This window comes from Balaenoptera borealis (assembly GCF_965194805.1).
Source record: "Balaenoptera borealis genome assembly, chromosome: 6".
Classification (NCBI taxonomy): Eukaryota; Metazoa; Chordata; class Mammalia; order Artiodactyla; family Balaenopteridae; genus Balaenoptera; species Balaenoptera borealis.
Window position 1 is genome coordinate 25,912,952 of NC_138863.1, and position 12,469 is coordinate 25,925,420.

The 12,469-nt window shown below is 37.5% G+C and overlaps 1 protein-coding gene across 1 annotated transcript in view; it reads right to left on the reverse strand.

The window, feature by feature from the left end:
• Window positions 1-5,325: 5,325 nt before the first annotated feature.
• CPS1 (carbamoyl-phosphate synthase 1) overlaps window positions 5,326-12,469 on the reverse strand; it is a 141,878-nt gene continuing 134,734 nt past the window's right edge. The window contains exons 35-38 of the mRNA XM_082396353.1: window positions 11,580-11,639; window positions 10,730-10,842; window positions 7,161-7,290; window positions 5,326-6,433 (exon numbers count right to left, since the gene is read on the reverse strand). Coding sequence (XP_082252479.1) covers window positions 6,335-6,433; window positions 7,161-7,290; window positions 10,730-10,842; window positions 11,580-11,639 — 402 coding nt within the window. The 3' untranslated portion in view covers window positions 5,326-6,334. The remainder of the gene's footprint in view (window positions 6,434-7,160; window positions 7,291-10,729; window positions 10,843-11,579; window positions 11,640-12,469) is intronic.

The window sequence follows — 12,469 nt, forward strand, 5'->3', positions numbered from 1 at the left end:
AGGGTTTCCTTTACAAACTCTGCAGCCCCCTAAATATATGAAGAGTGAAATTAAGACTGGAGGTCCGGTGTAAACTGGATCAAGATCCCTTAGCCAAAGGAGGAGATAGGAACTTATAACTAAAAGGGAGGACAGGAACACAATCATTCTGATCAAACACTTTGCACTACAATCATTTTTAAGAATCAAAATTTTGTGGATTCAATAGTTTTGAACACCTATTATAATTTAGGTTCCAGGAATGTAACAGGGAAATATGTCCCTACTTTCTGTAGATCTGTGTAAGTACCAGAGACTCACGATTGGCTTTCAGCTCTAGGTTTCAGGTTGAAGAAAATAAGTGCTAAGATGACCTGGAATTATTTATAGTGGAATAACCTCAATGGATCAAAGAAAACCATCATTGATTAAAAGCAACCCCTTCATATGGACATTAGTACAAATATGGTAATCAAAGAACCATGTGTTTCAGTTACTTCTGAAAATATGTTTGAAAGCACCCTTCCAGAGAGATTAGCATGGCAAAACCCAATTAGGGTAAGCCAGGGGCCATTCCCTGATGAATCAGTCTACAAAGTACCATGTGTTTACATTTATAAGTCCCTGGGGCCCCACAGATCCACAGATTTCAACAGAGTCAGACCCTAGAGTGAGTGGATTACTTCTGAAGAAAACAGGACTTAACACAGTACACCAAGGCAGGTAATGATAGATTTAGCACAAGGTAACTTTTTGCTCTGGAGGCCCCCCAACACTGGGAAAGTCAATTCAGTGTTGCTTTATCTTATTCTGATATAATGAATAAAGTATGAACCTAATTTACTTCAAATGCTTGTGCCTTATGGTTTTAAAACAATCTCTAAAAATTCCTATTCACTCACATCTTAACTGCAACAATACCATTTTCCCCCTGCAGCTCCCTATATATTTTAATTATGAATGGGAAGGAAAGCATATAAAATCTGGCAAGTAATATGAAATTATGTCCTTAGTTTAATTAGAAAACATTCTTTAAAAAGGATCCATATGTAACTCCTCTTGAATGGAGAGATTAAAATAAATATTAGTCTAATCCATATAAATTTCATTTGCAGAATTCTATGTGGAAACTTGTAAAGAGTTATGGGAAACACTTAGCAGAATATTTCTGTTATGCTAATGACCTCAAAGCCATGCCATATTTCATCCTTCAGGACCTTGCATAGGCAGGTAGAAGAGAGACTATGAAGGAGATTACTGAATGAGCTTAAATTTCAGAAAGGAAAATATAGTTACCTAGACACTGGATATTAGAGTGTATTTTTATTAATAAAATACATACATTTTCAAGTTATTTCTCTTTTTTAATAACATGTTTTGAGCTTTTGGATTTCTTCTCTTTTCTGCATGCTCATATCTCACCTGTCTTCATTGCAGCTGCCAACAGCACTAAGCTTTGTGTGGGAAATTGCCACTTGGGAACACAGCATCTTTGACTTTTTTGTGAGACTGCTGTGTTTCTTCCTTTGATGAACAAAAGCACTTCTCTGGAGTTTGTGTGTTTCTTCTAGGAAACACCTTAAAGAAATAATTAGCTAGGCTGGTAGTTTCAGGAGAGAGAAAGTGAACCTTTACCGCTACCAGAAAAGCCTATTTTTTTGTTTTGGTCAATAATCAATAGTTTTCTTTGTGAACACAAGTCCTTTATAAAATGAAAGTTTAAAGACTTTAAAAATGATCTTAAAGCAACAAGGAGCACTCACAAATGGTGTTAGTTTTGACTTGCTGAGGTTCTTTTTGTTTTTTATTCATTACTGCATTGATCTCAACAGCTGTAGGTACTTAAACTCTCTTTCTGGAACCCTTGCACCCTACACCGTGCACAAGAGAAGAAGTAGGGACAATTATTACCAATTTTTCACAGAGCCCAGGGAGCCGCGCAGGAGGAGGAAGGACGTTCTTCCTCCTGCCACATTCCCCTCACACTCACCAATTGCAACAGCGTCTCATAAAATAGCACAGTAATATTCATTAGGAAAAATAGAATTTTTATACATAAGAACCAAGGAAAAAGAAGTGGTAAGAGAAAGACAGGAAAGATGGAAAGTTAAGCTAGTCTTTTTCAAGCTAAGGGTGTCTCCAATAGTATATAATGAAAGGTCTTTGTGGATTTCATTGGGTGTATGTGAGCATTTATGGCACCTGTACCTGCAGGGGAGCTGCACCAGCATCCAAATGGTAATACTGGTGTGTAATTACAGAGCACTTAACTGCATTCAGCCTTGGTTTGTTTCTCTGATAATTTCCACTTTCATTGTTCAAGAGGCTGTGGACACTGTAGAAGCTGAGGTTCAAGTACCTGCAGCTGTTGAGATACATGAATGTAGTAGCTGTTTTTAAAAGTTTCCGGTAGGAATGCTGTTTAAGAGGAAAGTTTGACAAAAGTACAGTTAAAATAGTCTACTTACCTTTCCAAAGCCGTAAAATCCTACACCTCTAATTGGATCATTCTTTATCGTCTTTCTTCATTTCACAAGCTGGCTGAGCTCCTTTTCACCCCACTCAGTAGAGCTGGTCCTCCTTGCCTGCTGCTGAATTCTCAGTATGGAAAATGCTACTTTGATTTTTATTCAGCTCTACAGACATAGCCCGTATGTTGTCTGCACTGGTGATATATAACAGATTCAGACGTTTTAAAATGTGTTAACCTGTTTATATAAAAGAGTACATAGGGCTTCCCTGGTGGCGCAGTGGTTGAGAATCTGCCTGCCAATGCAGGGGACACGGGTTCGAGCTCTGGTCTGGGAAGATCCCACATGCCGCGGAGCAACTGGGCCCGTGAGCCACAACTACTGAGCCTGCGCGTCTGGAGCCCGTGCTCCGCAACAAGAGAGGCCGCGATAATGAGAGGCCCACGCACCGCGATGAAGAGTGGCCCCCACTTGCCGCAACTAGAGAAAGCCCTTGCGCAGAAACGAAGACCCGACACAGCCATAAATAAATAAAAATAAATAAATAAAAATTTAAAAAAAAAAAAAAAAAAAGAGTACATATGTTCCAAAAGGACAAAGACTTGCCAAATCTGAACACAAATCTGCTTTCATTTTCTTGCATTTCCCTCCTCCAACCAAACTACTGAATGCATTATTTATTTGTGTTTAGTTCTTCTTAAAGTTTGGAACATTAGAAAACCCAAAGGTAACAAAAACAAAAATTAATATAATTTCATTTTCAGCACCTTGGAGAGAGTGTGTATCATCTTCCATTTCCCCAAAACCCGTTATTTCAGGAACAAAAATATAGGGATTATTTAGAAACACTACTGCTTGATTAATTTATTACTACTCTTCTCATTTTATTGTATTTTACAAATAGCTTCTTCAAATTAATATAAAAATTGAGAACGTTTATAAAATTTCCATAGTACAAAACTTAACTATTACTTTGAACTTTTGGTACTTTCAGCAAGCAATTCTTTTGTTTCAAATTATGAGTTACTTTTCTAAATTGGTGACTAACAGTCTGCTTACTTTTGGTCAAAGTGTAATTTTTCTCTTCCTCTGAGTGTGTATATACATATGTGTGTTTAGATAGATAGACAGATGATAGATAGATAGATGATTGATAGAGGATACATAGAGAAAGCAATACTGAATCAAATGGGGGTAAAATATTACCAATAGGTAAATCTGGGTAAAGGGTGTACTATTTTTATTTTTGCAAATTTTTAAGTGCAAACTTCTTTCCAAATAAAAAGTTTTTAAATTTCTATGTGGTTTAAACACGCATAACTAAGAATTCATTCTCAACCTCTCCCCATAGCTCTTTCTCTCCACACATGCCTTGAGCTCCAGTTATACCAGGCTGCTTGTAATTTCCTCAAATGAATGTGCTTATCCTCTAGTCTACCTGGAGAACTACAACACACTGTACAAGACAACACCTGAGACCATCTCCCCAGAAAAGCCTTTTCCTTATCTCTGCAAGCAAGTATTTTCTTCACTGTGAGAAACGATTTTTTTTTAACATGTCTGTCTTCATTAAAATGCAAGATATAGGCTTCCCTGGTGGCGCAGTGGTTGAGAATCTGCCTGCCAATGCAGGGGACACGGGTTCGAGCCCTAGTCTGGGAGGATCCCACATGCCGCGGAGCGGCTGGGCCCGTGAGCCACAACTACTGAGCCTGCGCGTCTGGAGCCTGTGCTCTGCAACAAGAGAGGCCACGGTAGTGAGAGGCCTGCACATCGCGATGAAGAATGGCCCCCGCTTGCCGCAACTGGAGAGGGCCCTCGTGCGGAAACGAAGACCCAACACAGCCATAAATAAATAAAATAAATAATAAAAATGAAGAATTTCTAAAAAAAAATACAAGATATAAAGAAATGAAACTGCATTTTGTGTGACCCTGGGCATGTTACTTAACTTCTGGTGCTTCAGTTTCTTTATTTATAATATGGAGATGACAGCACCTACTCATAGGGATATTTTGAGGATTAGATGGGTTAACTCATGTAAAGGACTTAGAACTACCTGAGTAATAGCAGATACTCCATAATGTTAGTTATTTATGGTGGTGCTGGTGGTGTGATGGTGCAAAGTAATACAGCATCAGAAAAGTACTAGAATAATAGGTGTAGGAGAGATCATAGTATATTCTACACTAAAACTTGAAGAAACTCATTAAATATTTTTAGGTGAATGAACCGATGATCAGGGAGTATATTAATATAATATTATGGGGAAGAAGTAAGGAAGGGTCTCAACCACAATGATAACAAGAGGGAAAAAAGGGGAAAATAAATTTTAAAAGCCTTCATGTAGATCTATATCAAGGGAAAGGATAAAAGCTATTATGTCCTCATTATCTTAGAAATTTCACAAAGCCACGTTTTAGGTGGTATTTCTGGAATATGGTATCACCACGGCCATTGGCACTATCTTTCAGACAATATGGATCAGCCTCTGACTGGGTTCAAGTGCTTTTCTCTGTGTTATGCAAGACGTTTTTTTAAAAGTTTAGTTTATTATATATGTGTGGCAATCACTAGTCAGTGTGTGATTATAGCTGTATGTTTGAAAGGACCCAGATCAAGGGTAGTATATAACTACATAAAGATATATTAATGAGATTTATAAGCAAGGGATGGGAGGAGAAAAAAAAAGAAATGTAACAGTTTAAGCTTCATTAATTTTAATATTAATTTGTTCATACCCTATAGGGCTTTGAATAGAAAAAGAAAAAAAGATATAATCTTGGCCCAAAACCCTGTTTCATCAGAGAAATGAACAGATTTTGTGTATCAATGTAAAAATAAATGAACACATAATAGCAAGAATACAACTGTCTTGTCTGTTGATAGCATTTTATTTAAAAGTTCACAATTAGAGCACTTGTAATAACACAAAAAGTTTAAAAGTGACAAAGGCTGCCTGTAGGAAGGACTTTTCTTATATGTAGAAGGAACAAGGACCTTGTGCTTAAAATGTGTAAAACTCTCATCGCAGCGTGGGACTCAGTAGATCAACAGAATCTATAATCTGAAGGGAATGAACATAACTTCCAAGTTATTCCAAAGTTGGCAGGAAGAAGGGGGGGGTGGCAGAGATGGCATAAATCTGAAGATTTCACTTGGCTCAGGTTAAAAATCCAAAGAAAAACAAGAATAAACCACCTCAGCGGTATCCACCATCTGCTGACATACTACAAAACACAAAAGTGCAAACCAGTGTCCTTTAGAGAAATCCATACTTTAAAGACCTCTGTCACACTTCTCAAATTCAGCATTGTGGGAGGGGATAAGGATATTCCTGGTTAAGCCAGAGAGAATGATTATTAAAAAGAAGCAATACACAAACATCATGATGGAGGAGTTCATAAATTAAATCCATATTTCATTTTAACCATTTTTATAGTATTCTGCCTTTGTTAAAGTGTCCTGAGTATGGCAGATAGTATTTAAAAACAATGACAACAGTGTCCGTAAAGTATATATAGAAAGAGTTCAGAAGATAGAGCAGCAACTTTTTCGACCTTGATCATCGTTAATCAGCACCATAAAATGTTAGCTGCAAAGAAGCATGTAGGTAAGCTTAGCCCACCAAAAATAAGGCATTAGTAAATGAAGGAATTCTCGTGAAGAACAGTTACTCAGGAAGGACTCTCTAAGTAAGGTTTTTAAAAAGTGACTGACAACAATTTAATTGTGAAAGAAGAGAATATTAAGGCATAACTAAGTAAACTGAAATAAAGCTTGATATCAATATTCGTCTCTGGGAAAGAAAGTTGCGAATCAGTTCCTTTAGATAAAAAAGTGGCTTAGGTTGATTTAAGAATGGAGATGGGGTATCCGTTTCTCTATGCCGCTTTCCCAGCTCCATACTGCCTGTAGTGGAAGAGACTCTTGGCGTCCACATTGCGAGATTTCTTCACAGCTTCCGCAAAAAGTTTGGTCACCTGAAAATATAAGGGTAGGAATCTTAGCAACGCATACGAAATGAAAGCGAATGTTTAATGAAGCAGAAGCAAAAAGTCACAGTTTCTGTACCCAATTTTCAAAGGGGCAGGAGATGGAAGACACAAACATTTTTATTTAATGGGGACTTTCTCCTGTATCTCAGACCTCAACATGAATAAGCTTATTTCCCCCCACCCCCCCATGGGGATTAAAACTGACTGAGGGGGAAAAAAATACAATGGGCAGAAAGTTAATGAGTCTTGACAAACATTTCTTCTCCCTGTGATAAATTTGGTGGGTCATGTTCAAGTAGAAGGGAACATACCTCCTGCAATCATTTCCTGTGAATTGGACAAGTGCTTGCACTGTATCTGGATCTTCAATGATCATTAACCTGTTGCTTTTATGTGGTGGCTTTCAGTTAGACACGATGGAATAAAATTGTGTATCTTTATTCCATGCCACACCACATGTTATTTAAAGGATAATTGTATGGGTAATGAGAGAACCATGGCTATCCATGGTTTCTGATTATCTCAACTCCTTGATCACCAAATGTCCCAGATAGGCCATGACCTACCAAAATAGACCATTATTTTAGATTCTATTTAGAAATTCTTCTCCATTCTGAAAGTTACAAGAAAGGGAAAAGAGAGATGTGCACTCTTAAGGGAGGCACAGAAATAAAAACCCTCAGGCAGGCTATCTTTGAGAAAAATAACATACCTGGAAATTAGTGAGGAGAGCAATTCCACTGTCAACAGCTGTCCTCCGAATCACATAATTATCATGGACAAATTTAGTGTTGTTATTGGGGAGGTTAATCACCAGGTCAATGCTGCCGTCTCTAATCAACCTGGAGGAGTAAACCAAATAAACACAAGTTTACAGGAGACTATGTATATTTTATAATTAGTTTTTTAAAATACTAATGTAAATTACTGTCTTAACCATTCAAGTCCATGCCATACTCAGTTGATTGACACCTACCCTCCTTTATTCTTAAGCAGATGTACAAATTACACACATTTGGGGGTTATAAATTTTTGTTGTGTTCTTGAAAGAATTCTGGTGAATGCCTAACTAATCAAATGGAAATATTTGTTTCTCTTTAAAATGCTATCTATCCATAGCAAGAATTGGTAATTTGATAGACAATTATTTATTTTACAGTAGGTGGTTCCTCCAGCACTGAAGGCCATTCGGCCCCCATACTACCCCCTCAGATCAACTTTACTTCATTGCCTGTTTCCCAGTGCCTCAGCTGATGGTGTGGAAATACAGGTCGCCTGATTTTAAATTAAAACATTTCACATTCTGTTGCTGGGCTACTACACACACTAGGAGACATTTAATCAAAATGTCAAAAGCATGAAGTATTGTTTTACAAAGCCCTAAGGAGGGCATATAGCATCATTAGAAGTCTACTAAGGTCAGAACAATGTGCCCTTCTTTTATTAATGTGATAATAATTTTAGGTTACTTTCTTAAGAGCCTTATCAAATAGTATATCACATAGAATTTGGTATGACTTAGCCATTCAGTAGGCTGTAACATCCAGTAGCACCTGAGAATTATCTCCCATGTACCTGTGCCACATAGCTCCATAAGTGTTGATGTAATGGTGTTCCTGAAGGCTCACATAGTGTGCTGAAATAAATGTCTTACAAAACCTAGTGATGTAGAGAATCCTAAAGATGCTACCAGAAAACTACTAGAGCTAATCAACAAATTTGGTAAAGTAGCAGGATTCAAAATTAAAGTACAGAAATCTCTTGCATTCCTATACACTAATGATGAAAAATCTGAAATAAAAATTAAGGAAACACTCCCATTTACCACTGCAACAAAAAGAATAAAATACCTAGGAATAAACCTACCTAAGGAGACAAAAGACCTGTATGCAGAAAACTATGACACTGATGAAAGAAATTAAAGATGATATAAACAGATGGAGAGATATACCATGTTCTTGGATTGGAAGAATCAACATTGTGAAAATGACTATACTACCCAAAGCAATCTACAGATTCAATGCAATCCCTATCAAACTACCAATGGCATTTTTCACAGAACTAGAACAAAAAATTTCACAATTTGTACAGAAAAACAAAGACCCCCGAATAGCCAAAGCAATCTTGAGAAAGAAACACGGTGCTGGAGGAATCAGGCTCCCTGGCTTCAGACTATACTACAAAGCTACAGTAATCAAGATAGTATGGCACTGGCACAAAAACAGAAATAGAGATCAATGGGACAGGATAGAAAGCCCAGAGATAAACCCACACACCTATGGTCAGCGTACCTTTGATAAAGGAGGGAAGAATATACAACGGAGAAAAGACAGCCTCTTCAATAAGTGGTGCTGGGAAAACTGGAAAGCTACATGTAAAAGAATGAAATTAGAACACTCCCTAACACCATACCCAAAAATAAACTCAAAATGTATTAAAGACCTAAATGTAAGGCCAGACACTATAAACTCTTAGAGGAAAACATAGGCAGAACACTCTATGACATAAATCACACCAAGATCCTTTTTGACCCACCTCCTAGAGAAATGGAAATAAAAACAAAAATAAACAAGTGGGACCTAATGAAACTTAAAAGCTTTTGCACAGCAAAGGAAACCATAAACAAGACGAAAAGACAACCCTCAGAATGGGAGAAAATATTTGCAAATGAAGCAACTGACAAAGGATTAATCTCCAAAATTTACAATCAGCTCATGCAGCTCAATATCAAAAACAAACAACCCAATCCAAAAATGGACAGAAGACCTAAATAGACATTTCTCCAAAGAAAATATACAGATTGCCAACAAGCACATGAAAGAATGCTCAACATCACTAATCATTAGAGAAATGCAAAACAAAACTACAGTGAGATATCACCTCACACCAGTCAGAATGGCCATCATCAAAAAATCTACAAACAATAAGTGCTGGACAGGGTGTGGAGAAAAGGGAACCCTCTTGCGCTATTGGTGGGAATGTAAATTGATACAGCTACTGTGGAGAACAGGATGGAGGTTCCTTAAAAAACTAAAAATAGAACTACCATATGACCCAGCAATCCCACTACTGGGCATATACCCGAGAAAACCATAATTCAAAAAGAGTCATGTACCACAATGTTCATTGCAGCTCTATTTACAATAGCCAGGACATGGAAGCAACCTAACTGTCCATCGACAGATGAATGGATATAGAAGATGTGGCACATACATACAATGGAATATTACTCAGCCATAAAAAGAAAAGAAATTGAGTTATTTGTAGTGAGGTGGATAGACCTAGAATCTGTCATACAGAGTGAAGTAAGTCAGAAAGAGAAAAATAAGTACCATATGTTAACACATATATATGGAATCTAAGAAAAAAAAACAAAAATGGTTCTGAAGAACCTAGGGGCAGGACAGGAATAAAGACACAGATGTAGAGAATGGACTTGAGGATGCGGGGAGGGGGAAGGGTAAGCTGGGACGAAGTGAGAGAGTGGCATGGACATATATACACTACCAAATGTAAAACAGATAGCTACTGGGAAGCAGCCGCATAGCACAGGGAGATCAGCTGGGTGCTTTGTGACCACCTAGAGGGGTGGGATAGGGAGGCTGTTAGGGAGACGCAAGAGGGAGGCTATATGGGGATATATGTATATGTACAGCTGATTCACTTCGTTATAAAGCAGAAACTAACACACCACTGTAAAGCAATTATACGCCAATAAAGATGTTAAAAAAAAACCCAAAAACCCTAATGATGACATAGCCTAAGGCATAATAACCAACCTGATCAAAGAATGGCAAATTAGGTAATACAATAGATGACATTACCATAGCACTCCCCCTAGTGTCCTGCATGCTGCAAGTCCTCAGTAAATTGACTGATTCATTGATGTGCAACCTCAGTGAAATTCAGCTGAGCATTGTTGATATACACAATATAAGTTTGACATAAAATACAGAGTGCTACATTACATTCTTCATGCCCATGATTCTCATCACTGAGATCTTGGTGTCAGTCAAGGAATGGATACTTACTAGGAGACATTTTGAGAGATGCTACATATCACCATGTACATATACGGAATTATGCGTTTTGTAGTAATAGCAAAGTTCATGAGAAGGAAGCTTTACTATCGTTCACAAATTTCATCATTTTAAATTGGATGACTAAGAAGACTTTTAGAAGACTTGCAATAGGGTAAGGTGATATATTTACATCACACTAGTTCCCAAAGTTAATCCTTCATCTGTTTTGCTATCTCAGAATACTCTGCCCAGTTCTTACTTTCTGATGGAAGAGAGGCTGGGATTCTGTCCTTCTTGAGACGGCCACGCCACTGGGGTTGCAGGGACATTGTTGGCATTGAGCCAGTCTGATGTGGCTTCCGTGGCAAAGAGCTGCATTTAAGATGGAAAAGTCGGTTACTGTATCACAGGGAAAGTTTTCATAGAACAAAGACGCCCACTGGGACACACGTGTCATTTAAAACATAGAGCAGAAAAAACTGGTGAATATGAGATGCAAAATGATGTCAGAAATAGAGCTTTAGACTCAGCATCTAGAGTCATGGGCACTTTAAATATTTTTAAAATATTTGCAGTAAGAAAAAATTTAATAACCTCAATTGTAACTGCTTTTGTAGAGGAGAAAAATAAAGAGTTATTGATGGCTGAAAATTCATTGTTATTAGGCCAACAAACCCTCATGACCACAGGTCCAATGAGCCTTGGGACTCATTCTGTTTTACAGAACCAGGCTTTGTGTGGAGATATTCATGGCAAAGAATTTTTGCCTGTAACTGTAACACCTGGAAACTATGACTTCATATGGAAACAGGAAAAGGAAAAATGGAAAATATATGGAAATACATTGAAACTTTATCCCAATTCTGTGTATGCAAAACTCTCTAAGTTTTTAGCCAGCAAATTTTATTGAGTTTGTGGTAATTGTGTTAAAACTTAAAGCTAGTCTTTCTAATTAGTTTATTCCATTGACGTTTTGAAACTATCAAGTTAGATATCTTTCAAGTGGAGAGGCTGTATTTTGCGCTATTTTATTCGCTAATATTCTTCAGTATTCTTTTTTGCAGATAGAATGCTGACAGAAAACGACTTAAAAAAATAATATCACATACCTTGAAGCCTTCATTGTGTAATTGTTCAGCCACACCAAGGAATTGTGGACGGAATGATTGCTGAAATTAAAGGAATTTAACTGAATTCACTTTCCAGATATACATGCTATTCATTTAGTCATGCAATATGGCATTCTCTCATGTCATAAAAGGCAATGCCATGTGTTGCCAGGTGCTTTATATTCAAAGATGACAAGTTTTATCCTTTTATTCTCCTTTAGTGAGTATAAGCTCTTATTTATTTTCCGATATAGATGAAATTCCATCCACATTGTCTTGCTTTCTACTGTCTTACTTCTTACCCCTCAAATTCCTTCACCCCCTATTTAATCCACTTAGTCTCTGCCTGTAGAATCAGATTCACCCCAGTTCTGGATGAACCCTTTTCCTGGTCAGGGAGAATTTAAAGTCACCTGGATTAGGCGCTCAGCACCAAGTCAGCCTTGTTGGATGTTTTGCTGTTCAACCCGTGCTAATTGCTGAATTCTAACTTTGGACTGCACTTCAATAACTAGGCCCTTTCCTAGTAGTTCATGCACCGTTCCCTACAATAAGTCAATCATTTGGAACTCAGTTTGGCAAAGAGTAAAAGAATGGGCTCTGGAGTCACTAAGCTGCATTTCAAATCCTGTCTTACTATTCATGTGTATGAAAAGTTAATGTCTTTGAACGTCCATTTCCTCATTTATAAAACAGCAGTAAGGATATTAATGTATCTGCTTCTTGGGGCTCCACAATAAACGGTGTAACCTTGGGCGACTTACTTAACCTCTCTATGATGTACTTTCCTCATCTGTTAAATGGGAATAGTAACTGTATCCACATCATAGGGTCACTGTGGGTATTCAGTGAATAAGTCCTATGTAAGTGTTAGTACAGTAACTTAGCAC